Consider the following 27,102-nt stretch of genomic DNA (forward strand, 5'->3'; position numbering starts at 1 on the left):
TTACTGTAAAAAGAAAGGACACCTCTAGAGGGATTGCAAGAAACGAATAAAGGATGAAAAGGTCTTTAAAGAAGAATAGAGGTGTCAGGGGCTTTATAATTTAGGGTCACCATCGAGAGAGCCCTTGATAAAATTAAAAGTTGGACCCCAAAAACAGGAGCTTGTCTTTTTAGTTGATTCTGGAGCAGAAAGAACCACAGTTCAAAGACTGCCCCCTGGATGTATCAAAGGTAAGGATTTCATGACTGTGATTGGGGCTAAAGGGGAGCCCTTTCAAGTCCCCGTCCTAAGGAATGTAGAAATAGAATCTGATAATAAAATCTGTGTTGGGGATGTTTTATTAGTAGAAGAAACAGAATACAATTTATTGAGAAGGGATATAATGGTAATATTAGGAATAAGTAAAATTGCAAAGGACTCACAACTCATGGTAAGTTTATACAACCTAACTACTGAGGATGAAAGGAAAATTGATCCCAGGGTCTGGCACACTCCGGGGGAAGCTGGAAAATTAGACATGGAACCAATTCACATTGAAATTGAGAGACCAGAAAACCCCATAAGGGTAAAACAGTATCCCATCCCCCTAGAGGGAAGGAAGGGATTGAAACCAATAATCGAGGATTTAATAAAAAGAGGCACTTTAGAGCCCTGCATGTCAAGACATAATACACCTATATTGGCAGTCCAAAAATCAGATGGTAATTATCGGCTGGTACAAGACCTAAGAGCAATAAATCAAAGAACAAAAACCCTGTTTCCCACGGTCTCTAATCCATATACTTTGCTGAACAATGTGACCCCAGATGACAAGTGGTATAGTGTGATCGACCTAAAGGATGCCTCAATGGGAGGGACCTTTCCTTGTTCTTTTAACTACAGATACTGCTGTACGAACTGCAGAAAAGGGGTGGACACACGCATCAAGTGTAAAAAAAGTTGATCTCCAGGACCAGGCACCAGAGTGGAAAATCACCTCCCCCCCCCCCCCCCCCCGGAGATTCGAAGATAACCCTACAGCAGCCAAGTAAATAACTGAGCACGTCTATCAAGCGTTCTATGCCAGAGTGTAACTATTATCCTCTCCTACATTTCCCTTGCAGATACTGTCATAATGTTTGAACTGTTCATTATTGAATTAAACCAAGTGGGTCGTTTGGGAAGTGTTTTGAGCAGGAGGAAGACCTGACTGGCCGTTTTCTAGTAAATAGCCACAAGGCTAAAATTGTTCTAATTAGATTCAATAATCTAGGTTTTAGTTTTTTTCTTCTTTTCCTCTCATATCAGAAGGAATTAAGGGGGAAATTACAAACAAAAGCTAAAATTGTTATTGTTGAGTGTCATAGGTCGAACAACGTACCTCGCAGTGCAGACTACACCAGTGAGGCATTTTAAACAAAGGTGTGTGGCTCAGCCTGAGTATGAAACCACAGACAAAGATTCCTGGTGCCAAGAAGATGGCTTACCCCGCCGCTGGACGCACCCCAGTGGACGCTGGGAACGGCAGAGAGATCCTAGCAGTGGGATTAGTCTTGGCGAGCCTGAGCCTAGCCTCATGCCTCAGTAACCTCCCCAATCCTGGGAAGGGGGAACCTGGTGGCAGATACCCAGAGGAATCACCTCCTACCTCATGGAACTGCAGCAGGGGTAAGCCTAATAAACGTTGTCTTGACACTAACACTCAACAGGGGGTGTACAAATTCAAGGAGAAATGGAAAACATACCTTGAAATCAGACAGTCAGCTCATAAACTACATCGAAGGAGCACAGGGGAAGTTTCAATTCCAGTTTGTAACAAAGGTAATCGTACTGTATGGGTTGAGGGAAAGCAGGAATCTGTCTTTGTTGCTTATTTCCATGCTAAACAAGTATGTTATGATGCGAATAAAATTAGTATATGTGTAATGGGGGGAAAACCTACTGGGTGGGAAATAACCTAAAGTATGAAAACAGGGTACCTCTAGAAACTGAGCCAATCATCCTGGACCTCTTAGGGGACCAGGATGACAGGGTTTGTCTACAGTATGATAAGATGTTCTGTTTTACCAAGGACAAAGAAGGGATGGATCCGGAAAGTAAGATGAAACAGGTAATGCAAGAGGTAAAAAGACAGGAAGCTGAAATAAGGAAAAAGAGAATAGAACAAGAAAGGCTGAAATCCCTAAGCGAACAGTATGACCAATTGGAAAAACAATATGCAAAGTGGGGATTTCCTGCCTCAGATCAAAACCTTTTTGTAGATCTGATGCAGGAAATTGCCACAGAAGTGAGGTTGTCTAATTGCTGGGTCTGTGGGGGGCTGAAATCCGCAGAAAAATGGCCTTGGAGCGGTGAGGGTTTGACCCCTGAGCAACTACTAAAATGGGAAACTGTTGGGACACCCAAAATAATTCAGAGACCGGAGGGGTGGGTACTAGACCAACGGGTAATTGGAACATTCTGCCTTAGCAGGGAGGGAGGGTTATATTCAAAAATGGTAGGATATACTCCTTGCATTTCCACTCTATCCATAAATTCCACCAGCCACATCAAGGTCTGGCAACCTGAAAGCCCTACCGGGTACTGGAGCCAGGAGAAAAGGAATAACTGTGAATGGAATTACAAAATTGGGCTTTGCTGGTACAAAAGCCCCGGAGCTAACCCTTATCAGTCAATCAGCCAACTAAGTAAGTATTGGGATGAGCCTGAGAGCATAACAACCAGGTGGAAAGCACCTAATGGATTACACTGGATCTGCGGGGAAAAAGGCTTACAGCGAATTACCCCCACGCTGGAAAGGATCCTGCACGGTAGGACTAATCAGACCTGTTTTCTTCACCCTACCCAGGTCAGAAAGTAGTTCACTGGGAGGCCCCTTGTATGAATCCCTGAACCGAGAAAAGAGGAGCTTAAAAGAAAAATTCCCTCTCATGGGTGGGGAACAAACTTGAGGAGAGGATGAATGGCCTGCTAAAAGGATCATTGAATATTATGGTCCTGCCACATGGGCTCAGGATGGGTCGTGGGGATACCGGACCCCCATCTATTTACTAAACAGCTTAATAAGATTGCAGGCTGTGGTGGAGATTCTATCCAATCACACTTCAGGTGCTCTTGAATTATTATCCCAACAACACTCTCAAATGAGGGCTTTTGTGTATCAAAACAGGATAGCCCTTGATTACTTACTAGCTGGAGAAGGAGGTGTGTGCGGAAAATTTAACGAATCTCAATGCTGTGTAGAAATAGATGATTATGGGGAGACCATTAGAGATCTGGCCACAGAGTTTAATGGGTAGCTCATGTTCCACTGCAAAAGTGGAACTCACTTCTCCAAGCATCGTGGTGGGACCATTTGTTTGATGGGGCTTGGTGGAAGAAAGTAATTTTCTTCATTTTATGTTTAGTAGCAGGAGTCATATTCCTACCCTGTCTCACCCCCTGCTTTATAAAACTCATCCATTCAGTGGTGCAGGGGATGCAAATAGCAGCATTACCCACAGACCCAGAAGCTGCCCTAGGAAAAACAAATCAGGTACCAAAAATAATGACACTAGGAGAAGAAATTCCTCATAGCAGGGCAGCTGAGGCCCTAACAAAATGTGAAGGACGAACAAAGGGTAAAGAACAAAACAATAAAATTTACCTGGAAATTCCAGATATAATAAATGAAAGGGAATTAAAATAAAGGAATCTTGGGATTCAGTAGAGGTAGAAATTAGGGCACAAATTAATGGGTTAATATAGAAGGTGGGGGATTGTTATGGGTAATAAACATAATTTGCACCATTCCTTGTATGGAATATATAATGGTAAATACTTGTTAGATTATACCTCGTTTGTACTAGTCTCTCCCCCCCCCCCCTCCTTCTCCCCTCTGAGACTGGGTGTATGTTAGAAACTAATTTACAAGTAAGAAGATACGGCTCGCCAGGAGATGGGCCATGTCTGGAAAGCTGTGGAGACCCCAGGCACTGATCATCGCGTGAACGACCCGAGATGGATATCTTGGAAATCCCCGGACAGATACATGTGAATGCAGCGTTCCCGTAAATTTCATCACGGGATTCAACAACTCCGGACACTGAATTATTCTCCCTCATCTCCAAAAAAGAAAATCTTAATAACATATGGACTCTAAATAGAAGAAAGGACTGATTGCAAAAATCTTGGCCTCAGGTGGAATTTTCCCTATAAAACTCGCTTGTGCCAGGATGGAGGTGTGTGGGCATATAGGAAAACCTCTTATGAGGCTGACTCCTTGTTGCACACCCAGGGCCGACCCCTTGTGGCTGGCTAGATAAAATTTGATTGCAAAATAAATAATTTATTTTTCATATTAATTTGGCTGGACAAATTTTCATTTATAACAAAACCATCAGAGGTGGAAAGCTGCTGTGTGGACTCAGTTTGCAGAAGTGAAAGTCATCCAACTAGCCCTAGAAATTACTGAATGACAAAAGTGGCTTGTACTCTATACTGACTCCTGGATGGTGGCTAATTCCCCATGGGGGTGGCTGCAGCAGTGGAAGAAGACCAATTGTCAGTGCAAAAGTAAACCCATCTGGGCTGCTGCATTGTGCTAGGACATCGCTGCACCAGTAGAAAACATGGCTCTGAAGGTACGTCATGTAGATGTTCAAGCGCCCAAAAGTCGTGCCACTGAAGAACATCAGAACAACAAACAGGTAGATAAGGCTAAGACTGGAATAGGTCAAGTAGACTTAGACTCGGAGTGAAAGGATGAGCTATTTAGAGACCAAGGGGCCCATGAAACATCAGGACATCTAGGAAGGGATGCAACATACAGATGGGCTCGTGATCGAGGAGTGGACCTGACCATGGAGGCCATCACACAGGTTATTTACAAATGTGAAACGTGCTGCAATTAAGCAAACCATGTGAGTGAAACCTCCCTGGAATACAGCGCCGTGGCTGGGTTTCCAATATGGTGAGGCCTAGTGTCCTGGTTTTGCATTAATTGAATTTTTGGTAAAGAGGAATAAATCAGCTACAGAAGTAATTCTCTGAGAGAAGCTGCTTAATAGCTTCCTCTGTGCCTGGAAAAAGCCAATTGCTGGCTAGATCTGAAAATTGGCACACTGCTAAGCCAATTAGAGAAGCTAGAAACACCTCTATGAGCGGCTGCTGCCCAGCAGAGATTGTGTCACCAACAGCAAGAGGCAATTCCCCGATGTAAAGCTTGGACAAGATTAACCTTTTCAGCACTGCAGAACTTTATATCTTTTTCAATTAATAGAGCTTGAAAGTAGACAAACTTACAGACACCAATTCTCTCCAGAATCAGAGAAAAGAAAAATGTGAAGACATGTGAGGAGAACAACATGGAACCACCAAGGTCAGTGGAGAGGGAAGAGGAAGAGGAGATGCTTCAAGCCTGGGAGCAGAACTTCTTCTGCAAACAATGGTGAAGACTGTAGTATAACAGACTATTTCCCTGTAATTCATAAAGCATATGAGGGGGATGCAGCATTCACCTGCAGCCCATGAGAACTGGAGAATATAGATGCTGAAAAAGCTGTGATCTGACTTCAACAGAGAGAGAAAGAGAGAGAGACAACTTTTGCTTTCAGAGATAGGACTCTTTGCTTCTAGATTAGAACAGTTCATCCTTAAAAATTGTACCCCATAAGCCAGTGGCCCTCGATAGCATTTGTGGGAAGACTGCCAAGTCGATGGGAGGGACTTTCAAGCTGTGAGCAGGTACCGGGAGGACTTTTTAGTCACAAAATTAAAACCACAGGAGAACTGTAAGTCATGGGAAGAATTCTATGGCCTAGCAAAAGAGACTCCTCTCCCTAAGTGAACTGAAGAAGGATACTTTTTAGAAATGATAAACTGACTGAATATCCTGGGTTTTGTCTCTTTGCATTGTTAGTGAGAAAGAAAGAGGGGCTGGGGGGAGGAAAGGTGTTCTAAAGGTTTATTTTCGTTCTTATAATTCTTCTTTAAATTCAGTTAATAAGGTTTTCTTTATACCTTTTAAAGTTTTGAGCCTGTCTTGCCCTTGAAGACTTTTCTCCTAATCCTTATCTCAACCCTATAAGCTTTATTTTAACTGGGTTTTTTCGCCTCCTCTGCTCCAATGATAGCAGAGGAAGATGAGTAGATGATTTTCGTGCGTGCACTGGCATTTGGCCAGCGGTCAACCCGCTACACCTAGCAAATTGACTCTATTGGACCACTGCCACTGCCAAGGCAAGAGCTACATACTCACCATGATGGAAGCAGCTATTGGTTGGCTGGAAACACACCTTGTAAACCATGCCACTTCCTAAACACCATCTCAGGTCTTGTAAGGCACATTTTGTGGTGGCATGGTACCTCAGAAAGAATTAAATCAGACTATGGGCCTCATTTCTGAAATAATTTCATAAACTCCTGGGCAAAGAAACATGGTATTGAGTAGATATATAACATCCTTTATTACCCACTCTGGAAAGATTGAGACTGTTAAAGGCTATATTGAGACCACTGGGCAATGGGGCATGGAAGCATTGACATGCAAATTTAACAGAAGCCACTTGGATGGTTAACACCAGAGGACCTGCTAACTGCCCTGGTCCTGCCCAAATAAAATCCCTACATACTGTGGGAGGAGATAAGGTCCCTGTACTACACACAGGAAAACTACATCAACCACCTTTCCTTTATCTACTAGGTGGGTGACCTTATTCTAGGAGATCAAATTAGTTAAACAGAACTTTCATTTTGTGAACCCACGTTTGCTGTGCCTGCTTGCATTGTCTTTTAAATGCCTTTTAATAGTACCGAGTAACATCTTCCCATAATTTTACCAGATACTGAGGTTAGACTAACCGGTCTATTGAACCCTAGGTCTTTCCTCTTGTCTTTTTTGTAAATTGGAATAATGTTGACTAGCTTCTGGTGAGTAGGCACCTCCTCAGACTCCCCAGACCTTTGGTAGATGATGGAGAGGGGTCCTGCTGTAACATCTACTAGCTCATTCTGAGATGAATACCATCAGGCACTGTGGACTTATGAACATTCAGCTGATACAGCTGGTCTCTCACAATTTCAGTGTCCACAAATGGAAAGGCACTGTTCCCACAATCATGGTCCTCTCACTCAGATCTTGGGCTGCCCAGTCACCCATCAGTATTATTAAAGACTGGCGGGTAGGGGAAGCACTGAATACCTCCACTTTTTCTCTATCCCTATTAGTCAGATGACCATCTTCATCAAGTATCAGTCCAATGTTTTCTTTAGACCTCCTCTTGCTATTAATGTACTTAAAGAGAGACATGGACATACTAGAGAGAGTTCAGCAACAGACCAAAAAGATAATCAAGGGACTGGAGCATCTCTACCATGAGGAAAAGCTGAGAGAGCTGGGGCTATTCAGCCTGGAGAAGAGAAGGCTCTGGGGAGATCTTGCCAATGCATGTAAATACCTGAAGGGAGAGTGCAAAGAGGAGGGACAGGCTCTTTTCAGTGGTGCTCAGTGACAGGACATGTAGCAATGATCACAGACTGAGACATGGGAGCTTCCACCTGAACATCAGGAAACACATTTTTTTCCTGTAAGGGTGACCGAGCACTGGAACGGTGTGTCCGGGGAGATTATGGAACCTCTATCCTTGGAGATTTTCAAAGCCATCTAGTCACGGTCCAGGGCAGCGGGCTCTAGGTGATCCTGCCTGAGCAAGGGGATTGGACAAGATGATTTCCAGAGGTCATAGAATGGTTTGGGTTGGAAGGGACCTTAAAGATCATCCAGTTTCAACCTTCCTGCCATGGGCAGGGACACCTTCCACTAGGCCAGATTTCTGAGACCCCCCCATCCAACCTGACCTTGAACATTTCCAGGGGTGGGACACTCAAATCTTCTCTAAGGTCCCTTCCAACTGTAAACATGTTGTGATTCTATAAATGGATCAAGCTCCCCCATGACCCAAGAAGAGTACTAAATGCAATCCCTTGGAGTTTTGGTCCATGTTACTGAAACCTCTTAAATTATCATTGAAATTAATGTTAACTTGTTTTTCTTCTCAATGAAACAGACTTCAAATACTCCCATAATTAGCTGCTTTATCTCACTTGAAGAGGCAACACAAAACTTCCTACTCATTAATTAATTAACAAAGGCATTGAATGTTTGCATATTTACTTAATAAAATCCATCTGAAAACAGAAGCTGAAACATACAATTTTTGTAAAGGACACTGAACAAAATTATCATATGATGCAGGTAATTACAAAATAAAGAATTAAAACTGCAGTGCAGTTAGAACAGATAAGGAAGTGCAAACAAAACATCACCAGGCATTCAAAGCATCATGCACATTATGGAATAGCCATAACAACTTTTAGTCCTTTTTGAGCATTTCATTAGTACAAAGTGAATGTTACAGTTTGACACAACACAATAAATTTAAGTACGATGTCACAGAACTACCTTATCAACTTCTTTCTGTGTTGCTCCTTCCTTTTTCCAACGCTCTTGTTCTACAAACTTTGCATTGTAGTTTTCCTTTGCTTTCTGTAAGGCCTGAGTGACACTTTGAATATTTTGCACTGCTTCTAGTGTTCCTGAAGCATCTTCTTTAGTCTGCCAAATATCATATACTTGTCAAAACAAACAAATAAACAAACATTTTAACATTAACAAGTCATTGGTCATGCATAAGAAAAATTGTTAATAACCTTTTGATAGGTTTTGATTTGTTCATCTCCATACTTATGAACTTCTTTTATTAGCTCTTGTAATCTCTGCATGAGGTCCAAGTGACAGCTTGGCGGTTTTTCTGTTGAGATTTTTAAAACATCCCAAACTGGTGCAAATGTCCTGGATTGAGGGGACAAAAAATAATACAAAGTTTAATGCTTATCTGGATTTGTACTAAAATCTGGACTTGTACTAACCAGGAGTGACTGGTTGAAGATGGGAAAGCTGGTGGCAGCCTTGGCTGTAGCCACCATGAGATGGTGGAACTCAGGATCCTGTATGGAGGAAGCAAAGCAGTAAGCAGGACTAGAACCCTGAACTTCTGGAGACCTAGCCTCTACCTCTTCAGGGACCTGCTTCAAGGAATTGCATGGGATAGGGCTCTAGAGAAGGAGTCCAAGAGAACTGGTCAATATCTAAATACCATTTCCTCCAAGTTTGAGAGCAGTGTATCCCCATGAGCAAGAAGTCAGGCAAAAGGGGCAGGAGACATGCATGGATGAGCAGGGAACTTGTAGCAAATCTCAAGTGGAAGAAAGAACTTTATGGGATGTGGAAAAAGGGATAGGCCACATGGAAGGACTATAGGAACATCATCAGGATATGCAGGGATGCAATGAGGAAGGCCAATGCCAACTTGAAATTGAGTCTGGTAAGGGATATCAAGGACAACAAAAAGGGCTTCTACAAGAACATCAGCAGCAAAAGGAAGATTAGAGAAAATGTGGGTCTGCTGCTGAATTAGATGGATGTCCTGGCAATGGAAGACACAGAGAAGGTAGAATTACTGAATGCCTCTTTGCCTCAGTCTTTACTGCTGGGGATGGCCCTCAGGAATCCCAGACTTTGGGGGTAAAAGAAGGTTGGAGAAAGGAAGACTTCCCCCTGGTCGTAGAGGGTTCGGTTAGAGATTAGCTAAACAGGCTCAACAGCCGTAAATCTATGGGCCTTGATGGGGAGAACCCATGGCTGAGACAGCTGGCATATGTTGTTGCTCAGCCACTCTCCATCATCTCTGAAAAATCACAGAGAATGGAAGAATTGCCCGATGACACTCCCATTTTTAAAAGGGGCAAGAAGGAGGACCCAGGAAGCTACTGGCCAGTCAGCCTCACCTCCATCCTGAGAAAGGTGATAGAACAGATCATTCTGGAGGTCATCTCCAAGCATGTAGAAGTGTCATGGTTTGACACTGGCATGATGCCAGTGCCCCCACGAAAATGCAATCTCTCAATTAAATGCTGTGAAATGCGATCGAGAACAGAGCAAAGAAGGCCCAAGCCTAATAACAAGAAAAAAACTTTATTAAACTACTACCACTATGCTACTATAAAAGAGGGAAAAAAAAAAAAAACCACACACAATTCAAAATGAAAACCTTCCAAAGCATTCCTCCTCCCACCACCCAACTCCAACAAACCACAGTGAGACACAATCTGGACCCCAATCAGGTTTCCACCCTCCAGATAATCAACACACAGTCCATCTGCAGGGAGAGAGGAGTCTCTCCCTTGTGCCACAGACCCCCCCAAGAAACACAGCTGCCACATCCTGTGCTTCCATGTCACCACATGGCACCGCCCGGAGAAAAAAGTTTGCCAGTGGTGACTCTCTCCTTTCCATGCACAGTGCTCTCACCACCAATGCATGGATGGACAGACTGCTTTTAGGATTTTTCCTTTCAAGGATGCCCTGCCAAGAGGGGAAAAAAACAACAGTTCAGTTTTTCATTTTTGGGACCAACAGTCCCCCCCATTTTCCCCTGGGGCCGAGGGTCCAAGAACAGAGATCTTCTTCTCTTCTTCCTCTGCGAAGACGGGGGCACCACCACAAACCTCCTTAACTTTTCTCTGTTCGCTCCACTTCTGTCTTTTCCCAGCTGAAGCATGGTCTCTTTGGCTCACCGGCATCCTCCTAAAATACAGTCTCTCTTGGAGGAGAAGATCAGTTCAGTCTGTGGCTACCAAGAAAAAGTCCAGCCAAAAGCCACTCCATCATCTCCTCCCACCTAGAATTTCTCCTTCCAACATCCCAGGTCCCAGGCTGTCTCTCTTCCTCTCTTTTCAAACCAAGGAGGAGAAAAATTTCACAAAGCTTTCATTTCTCAGGAAGGGTTAAAAGTCCCGACTCCCAGAGATGGCTCACTGCCCAGGCTCCAGCTCCCAAAGGCGGCTGGGCCCCTTGTGGCCCCCCCGCTCTTCTCCTTCCCCGCGGCGAACTGCTGATAAAACCACCGCTGTCTCTTTTTCTCTCTTGGGAGAGAGAGACTCTGGGGGGAACAGAGACATCCCAGATTTTCTCCACCCTTCCATCTGCAGGGGGCCAGCCCGGGTTCCAGCCCCTCCACCCTTGGGCCTACCTCCGAAGGCCACATGGCTTCTCCCCTCCCCCACCCAGCTCGTGGCCGGGCGGGGGAGAGTCCTGCACTGCACGCTGACCAGAACCCAAGTGAGCGAGTTCTCCTGGGAATTCTGCTTTTAACCCCTCTGTGTTCTCAGAGGCGTGTCCACCTTCAATTGGTCAATGTCCAAATTGACTTCTTCCTTCTGGAAAAATTCTTTTTCCGTGTCAAACCATGACAAGAAGAAAAGAAAACCGTCATAAGTAGTCAGCAAGGATTCACTGAGGGGAAATCATGCATGACCAATCTGATAGCCTTCTATGATGACATGGCAGAATGGGTTGATGAGGGAAGAACAGTAGCTGTTGTCTACCTTGACTTCAGCAAGGCATTTGACACTGTCTCTGTCTTGGTTTGAAAAGACAGGAGTCTGCTAAGGAAGGCAGGGGCCTCTCGTGACATGGAAAATGTAAACCCCCTCCCTCTGAATTATTATAATTTTGAAATTAAGGGGCTCTCAGGCAAAGGTATGGGAGTAAGAATAACAGATCTTTATTAGGAAAAATAAAAATTAAAAATAAAAATGCAGTAATACAAAACAACGCTGACAGAGTCAGAACGTGACTTGACACCCTGTTGGTCAGGGTGTTGGTAGCAGTCCAAATAAATGGTGGCTGCAGTCCTGGAGTGACAAATGTGGTTCTGTTGAAGCAGTGATCCTGTAGAATGGTGTAGTTTTTCTGTGAAGGTCCAGTGGTGGTGTAGATGGGCCTGGTGTTCATCTGGGAATCCAGTGGAAAAGAAAGCTGGTCCTCTGGTGTGGGAATCCAGAGCTTCCCTCGGGCTGCCCTGGAAGGTCTGGGACCCTGACAAGGGGGTCAGGAACCCCCCTGTACAGAGCCCCGAGAGACACTGATCTCTGTCCATGGAAAAGAGTTTTCAATCTTACAGGATGAATTACAAGCTCTGAGTGTTTGATATGAGTAATAATTAAGTGTGGCACAGGTGCAAAAGTAAAATTTTAGGTTTCTAGATTAGGGGTTCAAAGGGGACAAGATGGAGGAAATTTGGTATGTTTTGTCCTTTTCCTCCTTCTTCATGCCCTCCATGTTTCACTGTGGTGTTGGCATTTTTCTATTGGTTTAGGCTGGGGACACACTGTTCAACATAGATGATAGATATTGGCACATTATTGTAAATATAGCACACGTAGTTTCTGGTATATAATGTTTGTAACATCCCACTGAGGGGCAGAGCCCTGCACGCTGTCCTGCAACACAGACCTGCCACAGGTCAGACAGAACATGTTATACATAAGCAAGAATAAACAACCTTGAAAACCATCACAGATGAATTACGACTTCTTCTTTGGTAGTGGGGCTGAAAGACAGAGACTTTCTACAATCTCAGGATCATTTAAATGCCACAGATTCCAACACTCTGGGAATCCAAAGGGAAAAGGCTGCCTGTGGTGTTCCAAATCTCTGATTATATCCAGGTAGGAATGCTTGGCTCCACCACCTGGGCAGAGCATCTCACAATGGGATGATGTAATTTTATCAGTCATGCAGTGACACTCAATGGCAGACTTAACAGAAGATATATCCTGGAGGATTGGTTGTGGAAGAGATAAAGAAAACTGCTCCACCTGGTTTTAACAGGTGGCCCAATTAACAGAAGATAACTACCCCACCTCTAACAGATGGCAGTAGAATATACACCCCCAGCCACATCTTGCATTTGCAACCTGGGACATTATTCACCCCTTATTTTATTACCACCTGCATCATACACAAATCAATAAACTCTACAGAATGAAACCTTACACACAATTCTCACTTAAGAATAGGTTTCCCTGTGGTGCACAACAGGCTTCTCCATCTTTCTGCATTACCCCCCTTGTGTTACCAGGTCCTGGAGCGAATCCCACTGATGGGTTTGCCTTTCTCTAAGGTGGGACTAATCCAAACAGTCTTTCCTTTCCAGCCAGCCCCACAGAGCATTGGCTACCATGCACAAATCAGTATAAAGGTATAGCTTTGGCCACTTCTCTCTTTCAGCATTGTCCAGGGCCAGCTGAATGGCGTTGAGTTCATCAAATTGACTTGATTCACCTTCTCCTTCAGTAACTAGTGCAACCTGTCATGTGGAACTCCATATGGCTGCTTTCCACTTTGGTTTCATCGTTACAATGTGACAGGAACCATCAGTGAAAAGAGCGTATTGTGTTTCTTCTGATGGTAGTTGGTTGTATGGTGGAGCTTCTTCAGTCCGTGATACTTGTTCCTGCTCCTCTTCATCAGTGAGACCAAAGTTTTCACCTTCTGGCCAGTTTGTATTTCCAAAATCCCAGGGCAATTCAGGTTTCCAATACGGGCACGCTATGTGATGAAAACAATCCATTTCCTCCATGTGGCATCGGTGGTATTGTGAGTAGTGGGAACTTTTCCTTTAAACATCCATCCCAGTACTGGTAGTTGGAGTGCCAGGAGAAATTGTGCTTCCATGCCAATCACCTCCTAGGAGGCTTGAACTCCTTCATAGGTGGCCAAGATTTCCTTGTCTGTGGGAGTGTAGCTGGCTTTGGACCCTCTGTAAGTTCAGCTCTAGAATCCCAGTGGTCGGCCTTGAGTCTCCCCAGGCACCTTTTGCCACAGGTTCCAGGACAAGCCATTGTTCCCAGCTGCAGAGTAAAACAGATTCTTCACGTTTGGTCCTGTCCTGACTGGGCCAAGGGCTACCACATGAGCAATCTCCTGCTTGATCTGGGTGAAGACTTGTTGCTGCTCAGGGCCCCAGTGGAAATCGTTCTTCCTGTGGGTAACTGGATAGAAAGGGTTCACAATCTGGCTGTACTCAAGAATGTGCAGTCTCCAAAAACCTATGGCGCCTAGGAAAGGTTGTGTTTCCTTCTTGCTGGTCAGTGGAGACATCACGGTGATCTTATTGATGACCTCGGTGGGTCTGTCTTGTCACTTTACTCACAGGAACTGGATCTCTCGGGCAGGTCCTTTGACTTTGCTCTTCTTGATGGTGAAGTCGGCTTCCAGCAGAATCTGGATGAGCCTCTCTCTTTTCTCAAATACTTCCATTGCTGTGTTCGCCTACACAATAATGTCATCAATGTACTGCAGATGTTCTGGAGCTTTACCCTTTTCCAGTGCAGTCTAGATCAGTCCATGGCAGATGGTGGGGCTGTGTTTCCACCCATGAGGCAGTCGGTTCCAGGTGTACTGCATGCCCCTCCAGGTAAAAGCAAACTGAGGCCTGCATTCTGCTGCCAGAGGAATGGAGAAAAACGCATTAGCAATATCAGTAGTGGCATACCACTTTTCTGCCTTGGACTCCAGCTCTTACTGGAGTTCCTGCATGTCCAGCAAAGCAGCACTCAGTGGTGCAGTCACTTCATTCAAGCCATGATAGTATACAGTCAATCTCCATTCTCTGTCAGACTTGTGCACAGGCCAAATGGGACTGTTGAAGGGTGAGTGGGCCTTACTGACCACTCTTTGGCTCTCCAGTTCACAGATCATTCTGTGGATGGGGATCACAGCATCTTGATTTGTCCGATACTGCCAGTGGTGCACTGTCCAGGTGGCAATTGGTACTCGTTACTCTTCCACTGTCAGGAGTCCTACTGCAGATGGGTTTTCTGACAGTCCAGGCAAGGTGTTCAATTGCTTAATGTCCTCTGCCTCTACAGCAGCTATTCCAAAAGCCCACCTGAGTCCCTTTGGGTCTTTGTAATAGCCGTTCCAGAGGAAGTCTATGCCTAGAATACATGGGGACTCTGGGCTGGTCACAATAGGATGTTTCTGCCACTCCTTCCCAGTCCAGTTCATCTCGGCTTCTAACAGGGTCAATTGCTGCTATCCCCCAGTTACCCCAGCAATGGAAACAGGTTCTGCCCCCACAGGTTCTGATGGCATTAGGGTACACTGCGCACCAGTATCAACTAAAGCATCATATTTTTGTGGCTCTGATGTGCCAGGCCATCGGATCCACACTGTCCAAAAGATCCAGTTTTCCCGTGCCTCTCCTTAGCTAGAGACAGGGCCCTTCTAACACTGGTTATTATTCCGTTCCTGGGCATACATACTAGAGGTCCCTTTAAGGTGATCTGACAGATCGTACCCAAGAACTTGGTCATGGGAGGTTGAGGCTACCTTCACCTTGGTGGAACTCCCCCGGTTAGTTTCCCTCCTTGAGTTGACTCACCCGTGCTGCCAGGACAGAAGTGGGTTTCCCATCCCACCTTCCCATGTCTTCCCCATGGTTGCACAGGAAGAACCACAGGTCAGCTCGTGGGGTGTACCCTGTCTCTCTAGCTGGGGGATGTTGGACTCTGACTTTGGGACCTGTGACTTGCACTGGCGCTGCATTGATCTTGTTCACCTCCTCTTTAAACTCTTCTTTGAGTTCCTTAACCATGGCAGAGACATGAGCCTATATTGGGCCATTGATCATTCTCTTGTAATTTCTAGACTTGTTGGCAACAGAACCCACTGTATCAGCACCACTATCAGCATTATCATTGCCATGAAGGTGTTGTATTGAGGTGGCCCTAGATTTGCCAGATTCCACAACATTTGCTGAGTGCACCTGACCTTGTCGGGGTCATTATTATGCTGTCCATCCCTCCCAAACAGTACCTCCAATACTGCCACTTCCCTGAGCTGTTGGATTCTTTCCTCAAGGGTCTTCCAGCACATTCTATAATGGGGTTTCTGCATTCTCTCTCTGTGGACAAACATTTCTCTGACACTCATTGAAAGCCACTCCCAGAGGGAAAGGGGCCCTGGCTCCCTTACAAAAATCTGATTCATACCTGAGTCCTGGGTCAAGGGTACCAAATTCCTTGCCTCACCACCATCCAGCTGCATGCCTGTACCCATAAGGTCCCAAACCTGAACTAACCAGGTTGTATAAGTCTCACGCCCCTGTCGTACAATACCTTGTTACACATTATGGAGACTTTCATACGTCAGGGACTCAGTGATGATCTCAACTGCTGGCTCCCCTGTGGGTTGTGAGGGCCCTTCTTTCTTACCCTTATTATCTATCCAGGTGCTCTGATTTCATTTTAGAGGTCCTCATTTCCATTGGGGCGACTGCTGCTGGCTGTGACTGCCCTTGCAGTTCAGCTGGAACCTGGACGGTTGTAACATCTGTGGGTTCCACTGCTGCACCATTAGACTCTCCCTCTTCGAGGCAGGGGGACTGTAGCAGCCAGAGGCCCTGAAAGACCTCCCTGGTTGTCACTTGCCTAAGACAAGAAATGCCTAGCCATGATGACTGGACCAAAGAAGCCCCTCTTCTGCCTTCGGACCCTCATTATCTCTCTGTAAGACCATAGGTCATATTTGCCTCGACCCTTACTATTGGACCATTTCCAAAACTCCTGTACCCTATATAAACCCCCATTTCTGCCCACTTCAGCAGAAGAGCTGTCACTGAAACCCTTCACAGGAGCTGCTAATACAGACACCTCTGTGGAACCTCACACAGCCTTCTCCTCTCTCTCCCTGCATCTGCCTGTGGCACTTAACAAGTAAAGAGCTGAAATCACTGAAGAGCTGAATTCACCAAAGAGCTGATCTCACTTAAGAGCTGAGCTGCTTGCTAAGATTGCCTGTGGCTGGGAGCTTGCCTGAGGGACTTGGACAGGTTGTGCTTATCAGCCCAGTGCTATCCCGGACACCTACGGCAGACGGGGTCCAATAGACCCCGGGAACCCCAGGCCGTAATATGTGGCATACTGAACTGGCATGCAGGCATCCTGCACCACAGAGAGCAGCATTCATCGTGAATAGTCACTGGCTCGGCTCGCTACGACCTCCTGAAGATAAGTTCTCCATTAGAGAAGACGTTATCTGAAGAGGCGTCTGACGTCTGATTGTTGCATTTCAGACTAGCAAAAGTTTAGTAGAAGTAGTTCGGCTAAGGCTTAGAATTCTTAGTAGGCCATAGGCTGTGTGTTGTTAGAAACAGTTGTTAGGTAAGGGCAGTACGGAATACTGGAGAGGTAGGAACTTATCTCAGAATACATTCCAAGAGTAGGCTGTGGTAGAACATGTCATTATTCACAAGATGGATAGGTAGATCTTGGGGGAATACATTGTGTTTACCTAACAGAGTGAAGAGAATTTATGATCATAAAAAAATGTTCAATTTAAACAAGGACTAATTTGTAAATAAATGATTGTTGGAGTGTAACGTCGACAAATATGTGTTGAATTAAGCAACCGTTGATATAGACTCTATATAAACGCAATGATTTTGTTAGCTTGGGGGGCTCTGACTTTGGACATTAGTCCTCAGGCTCCCAGGGCCCTCAATAAAGCACCACATAAAACGACTTTGGTTGTTTTGTGTTCTCTTTACGGGCAACAGTTTTCTGGCGACCGCGGCAGGACTCCAAGGGTGGCTGGGGCGGTTCGCATTCTGATCCACTCCACGCCAGCACTGAGGACTTCTCGGGGAGTCATCGGTCTGCACCCGACCCCCGCGCCTGACGGACGACTGTGGAAGGTAAGCCCGAAGGTACTTTATTTTCTGTTGTGGGTTTTGGTTTCTTGCCCATAAGATGAGGCATTAATCCTCGCCGGGTTGGGATATAGACGTCTTTGGTGGAAAGCCTAGGCACCGACCGTAAGTCGAAGCGAAAGCTACGCAGGCTTGGCACTTGCCCCTCGCGGCGTCGAGTAGTGGCAAGTTGGTTGGTTCAGTTAATGCTTCTTTTCACGGTATTGTTGCAGCTAATAATCATTTCTTTGTATTTGATTTTGTTAAAGGTACTTTTAATTATAGTGTGGTGTGTGCGTTACGTATTATAAATGATGCCGTTTAAGACCTTTAAGGCATTGGTTCAACCTAATGGGAAGGTGCCCGGGAATACTCCTTTAGGATGCTTACTGAGACGATGGAAAAGTGCGGGGTTTTATCAGGATTTGGATAAAAGAAAAATGCTGGATTATTGTAATAATTGGTGGCCCCTCTATGCATCTGAAGGGGGGCCGGAGTGGCCCCTGAACAGCACATTGGATGCCTCGGTGATAACCCCCTTAATGCAATACCTTAGGGAAAATGAGAAATGGGATGAGATACCGTATTTGGATTTGTTTTATTATTTAGGACAGAAAACTGAATGGCAAAAAGAGTGTGGTATTATGGTATTAAAGGTTGAAGATAATTAGGATGAGTGTTCTGGGTGTAAGGCAAGGGAGGTATGTGTAAAATGTGCTGTAAAAACTTCTGGACGAGAGGAGGATTTGTCCTTATTAATTGCTCCTCCTTCTCGTCCTGTTCCCTCGGCGCCGTCACTCCCTAGGGAAAGATCGGAGCAGGAGCAAGAGGAGTTAGGGACCGACTCTGATGAGGATGAGGATGAGAGGGAAACTACCCATTTTGATGATTCTCCAGGGAGTCAGGTTGAGATGCAGGCCCCTGCCAATTCTAATTCTCTCACCCGTTCCCCCGTAGAACAAAGAACCCCTATTGCAGCAAGGACCTGGCATGGGAGGCGGAATAATGAAGGGCCTCATATGATAGCACCCTTGAGAGAGGCCATGGGTCCTCAAGGGGGAAGGGTTCTCATAAAGGTTCCTTTCTCCCCGGGTGATTTGGTAATTTGGAAACAATCAGCTGGCAGCTATCGGGAGGACCCCGAAAGGGTGGCACGAGTAGTGAAAATGGTGATTAAAACTCAGAATCCTGATTGGAATGATTTACAGGTGTTATTGGACACTATAATGGATTCTACAGAAAAGGAAATGGTATTACGGGCAACCAGGGAAAGGGCCAGGGAAGAGATAAGGTTGCAGAGGACTAGGGAAACTGTGGATGAGCTGGTTCCTAGCGATGATCCGGGGTGGAACCCGAATAACGCGGAGGGCTATAGAGCCATACGAAAATATCAAGACCTATTAATAGAGGGGGTTCGGACGGGGATGCCTAAAACATTGAACTGGTCTAAGTTATATTCGATAAGGCAAGAGAAGAATGAATCACCCTCAGCCTTTTTAGAGAGACTTAGGGAAACTGCTTGGCGGTATACTAACTTAGAAATTGATGAGGAACCAGGTCAACTACAGTTAGCCCTATTATTCATGGGACAATCGCAGGATGATATTAGGAAGAAACTACAAAAGTTGGAAGGGGATGACACCCGAAAGCTTGATAAAATGCTGGAGGTGGCATGGAAAGTGTATAATAATAGAGAGAAGGAAACAGCTAAGCGGCAGCAGGCAGGGATATTGGCAATAATTCAACAAACTGCGGGACGGGGAGGAGGACAACGAGGCAGGGGTCGCGGAAGGGGTCGTGGTAGAGGATTTGGGGTAGGAAGGGGGGGCTTCCAAGACTTAGGGTTACTAGGAACAAACAATGGAAGACAGAATGGGTTAGGGCTTAATCAGTGTGCTTTTTGTCGCCAACTGGGACATTGGAAGAATGAGTGTCCAGTACGGCATGGGATAGGGAATAATGCTGGATTAATGGGAAGATTCCCAATGATGCCAGTAGATGGTGCCCAAGCACAGGCTCAGGCGATGATGCTTGGAAATTTTCAGAATCAGAGCTGACTAGACTGGGATTTAAGGGTAAGAATAGAGGTAGCTGGAAGGGAACAGGAGTTTATGGTTGACACAGGAGCCACACATTCAGTTTTGAATAAGCGATTAGGACCCCTTAGTGACACCACGGTACAGGTAATAGGGGCTACGGGTCAATTAGAGGAAAGACCCTTTTTGCAACCCTTAAGTTTAAAGTTTGGAGGAAAGGAATTAGACCACCAATTTTTATATATGCCAAATTGCCCCCAGCCTTTATTCGGGTGGGACCTACTATCTTTGTTGAATGCCAAAATATTATTTGAAGGAGGCCGTGTTAAATTGGAGATCCCAGATGAGGAGATTGGGAAAATTTTTGTAATTCAAGAAGTGGATCCGGCTCCAATCCCTGATGAAATTAGTAATGCCGTGGTGCCTTGGGTATGGGAAACGGGAACCCCCGGGAAATCCAAGGCAGCACACCCAGTTGTGATAGAGCTGAAAGAAGGGGCAAAACCGGTGAGAGTCAAACAGTACCCCATTAAACTAGAGGCCCGAAGGGGGGTGGCTCCAATGATCACTCAATTTGTAACCCAAGGGCTACTAAAGGAATGCGAATCAGAATATAATACTCCAATATTTCCAGTGAGGAAACCAAATGGTAAGTATAGGTTAGTGCAGGATTTAAGGGCCATCAATGAAATAGTTAAGGACATTCACCCGGTTGTTGCCAATCCGTATACCTTGCTAACATCTGTGTCGGAGCAATTTGAGTGGTTCACCGTAATTTGTTGCAGCATTTTTGAGAGAAAGAGGGCATGAATTGTGAAAGTTGAGCTACTCCAGGCTAGGCCTCAGATTGAGGCCTGGTGGGGCCTTCAAAGCCTCTGACGCAGTTAGAAATTCAGGGCTGTGGCGCAGATAGAAAATAGTCTTAAGGTATTGTAGGGACCACCGGGTGTGAGTTAGTATAGGTTTTATGGTGTACAGTGTAGACCGTTTTAAGGAAAAGGTAAACAATATTAGCCTACCAATTAGAGAGTCTTTGTTTCTGTAAACTATGTAGAAGCTTATATAAACTACCGCCTGATTTTGAATAAACGGAGAACGTTGCATTAATCATATTGATTGGATGTGCGTTTGTCTTGTCCAGTTTCCCGTTTCCCTGAGGTTCCCTGGCTTTAAGTGGCGCCCGCACAGGGACTCAGGAGGCTCCGAAAAGGCTGCCAAATTACTTTTAGAGTAACGGGCAGTCGAGGTTGAGTCGCGCGACAGAAATTTAGGTCCAAATCGCCTCATGGTGACGGGACCGGGATCCCAAATTCACTTTTTGTGAACGGGGGTCAAGTGGGACGGAGCAGAAGTCTCCAAACTCCGAATTGGGCCGTTCCCAACGGGAGGAAAAAGACTCTTCGCATTGTTGTTTGTTTGCGAGAGTCCGTTGGAGCAGTGGGAAGACCTCGGCGTTCACAAGAGACCCGAACGGCGGGGGTGGACGTGGCCGAGGCTGGGGAGCTGGAGCGGGAGCTGCTGCCTTGCCGAAGAAAAGCGAGAGCGGAGCAGCCCGCGGAGGTGAGGTAAGCCGCGGACAGACAGAGAGGGTGAAAGTTCACCATGGATGGAGATTTACAGGCTTCAGTGCGGCTTCTCTTTCATATTCTCTCAAAGAGAGCTGAAAAAGTTAAAGAAGCCGATTTAGAACAGTTGGTCCTTTGGGCAAGAAGCAAAGGCAAGCTGCAAAAACCTTCCCTGCTTTTTAGTGAAACCGAATGGCGAGAGCTGGGGCAGCTGCTTTGGGATGCAGTGATAGAGGGCAAAAAGGACAAGAAAACACTATTAGAGCTTGGAGGTGTTTGGAAGAAAGTTTCACATACCTTACAGAGCATGGCCGCGGAGAAAGAGGCAGCGGAAGCTGCCATTCGAGCATTTGAGCAGTCCACAGCAGAACAAATAGAAACGCGAAAGCCATCGCGGGTTGAAAAATTCTTTAATGTTTGTAATATGCGGCCAGTGCGCGGGCAGAAAGCCCCAGTCAGCCCCTCTGTCAGAGATGTTGTCGCTCGTTTGGAGGGCGGCACGGAGCCGGGCAGCGCGGGGCCGGCCGGCGCGAGACGGAGCGGGGATGCGGCCGCGCCCGGAACGGAAGTGTGCTCACAAGCAGCGGATGTTAACAGCTCGGCGGTTTCGCGAAATGCGGCAGACCAGAAAGTGACCCTCACGGGTACCTTGGGAGGCGGGGAGACACCTGAGGAGGCAGGCGGAGCTGGTGACGAAACAGGGCTGAGTCAGGAGGAGGAACTCGGGGGCGGAGATCAAGGCAGAGACCAGGGCGGAGACGGGAGCGGGGCGGCGCCGGCCCCTCGCCCCCCCGCAGCGGCAGCGGCTGCGGCTGCCACGGCTGCGTGCATGCGCAGAGGAACGGCTCGCCGGCACCCGCCGGAGGCGGCGGCCGCTGCCAGCAGCCTGGCACAGTTTGGAGGGGCTGGACACCCCAATGCTAGCGGAGTGGCAGAAGTAGCCACCCAAACAACACCAGAGCAGAGCCCCGAAAATGCCAGTTCCCATCCCACCACGGTAGCGCTGCGCAGCCCACCCCCACCGAGTTCAGATTCTGACGACTCAGAGCCAGACCTTCCGGTTGTCAATTGCAGCAGGGACACACGATCACAGAACAAGATACAAAGACCAAATACGTTGCAGAAAAAAATAGCCCGCCTTGCCACCCTTTCGAATCGTCAGGTTCAAGCAGTGGAACCTTCCACTGGCCAGCAATTGGCATTGCCAGCAGTTTTAAAAAATCCATTGCAGTCCCGATGGGCGTCAGTTGTGAAAGATGCTCTTTTAGACGGTGACTGGAAAGCTGCCAGCTCCCTGGCTTGTCCTGTTATAGTATCTAACGGGAATGCCATCTGGGAGCCTCATGAGTGGAAAATCCTACAATCAGCCAAGCAGACAGTCACCACTTATGGGATCAGATCAGAAGCAGCCAGGAACATCATTCAGTATATATTCACAGCAGATGTGCTTTGTCCTGGTGATTCATCTAACGTTGCATCCCTGCTCCTGACACCTTCCCAATACCTCATGTTTGAAAGGGAATGGAAGCGATTGGCAATTGAAGAGGCCAACAAGCACACAACTGTGGGGGACCCCTTTTATGGAGTCCAGCCAGATATGCTGACTGGGCAAGGACCATATGCAACCAATCAGGTACAACTTACCTTTCCTATTGAAATACATCAATTGTCACAGCAATTGGCTCATCAAGCTTTGCTTTTGGTACCAGACAAGAAAAAGTCAGCACCCTATGCCACCATAAAGCAAGGAGCCACTGAACCGTTTGGACAATTTATTGATAGGCTGTCAGCTGCTTTAAAGGATGCACCTGACGTGCCACCAGACGTTCAGGAACATTTATTCCGATCCCTTGCTTTTGAGAATGCTAACCCACCCACCAGAACCATCCTAGCCACCCTCCCTCAGGGCTGTCCAGTCGACGAGATGCTTGTCAGAGCCACACGCGCAGAACAAAGCAACCAAGCTGCAGCATTCACCGCAACCATTCAAGATGCCATGCAACAACAGGGACACATGATTGCAGCTGCCTTGTCAGGCAGCAAAGGTAACAACTCACTTCGTCGCAGCAAAAGTCAACCTAATCTTAAATCATCTAAAACCCTTTGCTTTCGATGCGGTGGAACAGGCCATCTCCGGCGAGACTGCCAAAAGGCTGTGTGGTGCCACAAGTGCAACACTGACAACCATGCCACAGAAGCTTGTCGCAGTTCGGGAAACGGTCGGCGCAGCGCGTGGAGGCACCGCGTGAAGAAATAAATCGATGCCCAGACCCCACAGACTCCAAGAACAGCTTCCTGTTGAACAATTCACCTGCCACCTGGGGAAGTCTTGGAGTCGACGTTGCCACCGCCACAGAAGTCACTCTGAATGACACAAAAGTAACCCTAATTCCTACCAATGTATATGGTCCAATGTACAGCACAACTTCTCTAGTGGGAGGTTTGTTGCTGGGGAGATCCTCCACAAGCAAACAAGGTGTGATCGTGATTCCCGGTGTCATTGACGCAGACTTCACCGGTCAAGTGAAAATAATGGCTCATGCTTTGCAACCACCTGTGACAATTCCCAAAGGAAGCAAGATTGCCCAAATTGTAGCAATTGAAAATTTCTTGCCACATCGTCAGCGCCCAAGAGAATCAACTGATTCTGAAAGACAAGACAAGGGCTTTGGATCAACTGGCCATGATGTCTTCTTCACAATTAATCTGAAAGATCGTCCATACAAGAAGATACAACTGAAACGTGGTTCACACTGTGTTCGATTGGAACCAATGCTTGATACAGGAGCAGATGTCTCAATTATCAATCAGATGTACTGGCCATCCAACTGGCCCTTGCGAGCCCCAAGTTCGCACATTGTAGGAGTGGGTGGAATGAAAATTCCTTCAGTTAGCAGAGATCCCATCAGCATCATCTTTGAAGACAATCAAGTTATTGTGACTCAACCATATGTCATGTCTTTGCCCACGCAGCTTCCAGGATTGATAGGCAGAGATGTGCTTTCCCAGCTTGGGATGGTTTTGACCACTGATCAGCATTTTCCGTAATGGCCACTGCAGAGCAGCCGCCCATTCTCAAAATTACCTGGTTGACTGAAACACCCGTTTGGATTGAGCAGTGGCCAATGTCAGAAGAACGGCTGCAAATTACTAACCAATTGGTACAAGAGCAACTTGAAGCTGGACATGTTCAGCCATCTGTCAGCCCATGGAACACCCCAATTTTCATCATCCCAAAGAAATCAGGAAAATGGAGATTGGTGCATGATTTGCGAAAAGTGAATGAGCAAATGCAGGCAATGGGTGCTTTGCAGCCTGGACTGCCAACACCAACCATGATCCCACAGGGGTGGAGCATTGTTGTCATTGATTTAAAGGACTGTTTCTTTGCCATTCCTCTTCATCCACAAGATACCCAGCGATTCGCTTTCACTGTGCCATCCATCAACAGAGCAACACCAGCAAAACTATATGAATGGACTTCCCTCCCTCAGGGGATGCGCAATTCTCCAACCATGTGTCAGCTGTTTGTCGATTGGGCCCTGCGGCCAGTTCGTCAACACTTTCCCAATGCAATCATTTATCACTACATGGATGACATTCTCATTACCACCAAACAGCCATTGGCAGATGCAGACTTGAATTGGCTTTTTTCGCAACTGAAAAAGCATGGATTGACAGTGTCCCCAGAAAAAGTACAGCGATCAGCCCCCTGGAAATACTTAGGTTGGCTGATCACAGATTCGCAAATCCGACCCCAGAAACTTACTTTACATGTTGACATTTCTACATTACATGATGCCCAGAGACTTTTTGGAGACCTGCAGTGGGTTCGTACCATTGTAGGAATCACCATCGATGATTTGCAACCATTTTTGCCGTGGCTTCATGGCAGTGATGCCAACAGCCCTCGAGTCTGTACCCCTGAGCAGCAAGAAGCTTTGATTCGAGTTTCAGAAAAACTACAACGCAGCTGGAGTGCTCGTCGCATTGAGCATTTGCCATTGTCACTGTTCCTCTCCAACGCTGATGTTTCTCCGCTTGCCATTGTCTTTCAATGGCAAAAGAAAAAGAGGGAGTCCCAACGTGGATCAACAGCAATTCTACTCGAGTGGGTGTTTTTACCCGTTCAACCAAGAAGTCGTGTGATGGGCAGGACAGATGCTCTTGCTGCATTGATACAAAAAGGCAGAGACAGAATTTTAGAAATAGATGGAAAAGAACCAGCAGACATCAGTGTTCCTGTGAAAAATGAAGATCTGGAATGGCAGCTCAGACACTCTACTGCACTGCAGGAAGCATTGTTGGGTTTCACAGGAGTGGTGCACAACAAACAACCAAAAGGCCCAATGTGGCATTTTGTCAGTCGTTACCAGTGGTTGGAAAGACCCTTGTGTTCAGTGAAACCAGTGGAAGGAAGAACAGTCTTCACTGATGCCGGACGAAGATCAAAAAGAGCTGCGTGCGTTTGGCAACAACGAGGGAAATGGTCGGAACATCTAATCAGAGGTGATGTGGAAGATAGTCTACAAACCCTCGAGTTGAAGGCCGTGTGTTGGGCTTTCCAGACCTGGAACAAGGAACCACTCAACGTTGTATCAGACTCTTTATATGTGGTTGGAGTTGTGCAGAGAATTGAAGATGCGCTCCTCAGAAGAACCCAAAACCAGCGTCTTGGAGAACTGTTTCTGCAGTTGCGGAGTGTGTTGAAGCAGCGCCAGCATGCCTTTTGCATCATGCACATTCGAAGTCACCAATGTAACAGAGGTTTGGGAGAGGGCAACGCATTGGCGGATGCCGCGGTCAGTTATGCAGTACATGTTCCCCCCCAGAACAGTTTTGAGAGAGCTCGCAACAGTCATGAGACATTCCACCAAAATGCGAGAGCCATGCACCGACAATTTCAGATCCCCATGAGTGATGCACAGGGGATTGTTCGAGCCTGCCCTCAATGTAGTCATTACGGGCCTGTCCTCGGACTTGGGACAAATCCAAGGGGTCTGAAAGCTTTAGAGTTGTGGCAGATGGATGTAACTCATGTCCCCGAGTTTGGGAAACTGAAATGTGTTCATGTCACTGTAGATACTTATTCTAGATTCATTTGGGCCACAGCACAGACAGGGGAAAAGGCCCTCCATGTGAAGAGGCATTTATTTGCCTGCTTCGCAGTAATGGGTGTACCTGTGGAAATCAAAACGGATAATGCCCCATCTTATACTAGTCAACAAGTTGCAACATTTATGCAGAAGTGGGGGGTGAAACATACCACAGGGATCCCTCACTCATCTACAGGTCAGGCCATTGTGGAGAGGGCCAACCGTACCCTGAAAGAATATATAGCAAAACAAAAGCAAGGTGATGAAACTGATGTGTTTAACCGATTGTCAAAGGTATTGTTCACTCTAAACTATTTGTGTTTGGCAGAAGGTAAAGAAGAACCTGCGGTCGTGATACACCACCAAACAGTGAAAGAAGGAAGACCGCAAGCGATTCCAGGACTTTACGTGTATCACAAAGACATGCAGACGGGTGAATGGCGGGGGCCAAGTCCAGTGTTGTTTCTTGGTAGAGGTTATATGTGTGTTTCAACAGGTACTGGTCCAGTCTGGGTACCGAGCAGATTCACCCGTGCGTGTCCACAGGAAAAGATACCAACCCGCAGTGATAACCACGTCAACGACAGCAGTTCGCCTGGAACATCCCGTGATGAATCCCGTTCCGATGAAAATTAATTTTGTAGAGTTCAGAGAAAATAAGTTGAAATATCATAAGTGTGAAGTTAGATTTATCAGAAGTTAGTTTATTAGAAGTTATAGTTTATGTTTGAAATTAAGATTGTTTCTTTTATGTTAGCTGGGTCAAAGGGTATTGCACTTTTTTTTATCTTTATAGTTATTTAAATTGTTATACCGTGTTTTTACAGTGTGTGCAAAAATTAGTTCATTG

General features: G+C 46.2%; 1 protein-coding gene across 1 annotated transcript in view; it reads right to left on the bottom strand.

The window, feature by feature from the left end:
- Positions 1-8,111: 8,111 nt before the first annotated feature.
- LOC116806920 (F-BAR domain only protein 2) overlaps positions 8,112-27,102 on the bottom strand; it is a 69,607-nt gene continuing 50,616 nt past the window's right edge. The window contains exons 3-4 of the mRNA XM_072922981.1: positions 8,668-8,809; positions 8,112-8,572 (exon numbers count right to left, since the gene is read on the bottom strand). Coding sequence (XP_072779082.1) covers positions 8,408-8,572; positions 8,668-8,809 — 307 coding nt within the window. The 3' untranslated portion in view covers positions 8,112-8,407. The remainder of the gene's footprint in view (positions 8,573-8,667; positions 8,810-27,102) is intronic.

Source organism: Taeniopygia guttata, chromosome W, assembly GCF_048771995.1.
Source record: "Taeniopygia guttata chromosome W, bTaeGut7.mat, whole genome shotgun sequence".
NCBI classification, from domain to species: domain Eukaryota; kingdom Metazoa; phylum Chordata; class Aves; order Passeriformes; family Estrildidae; genus Taeniopygia; species Taeniopygia guttata.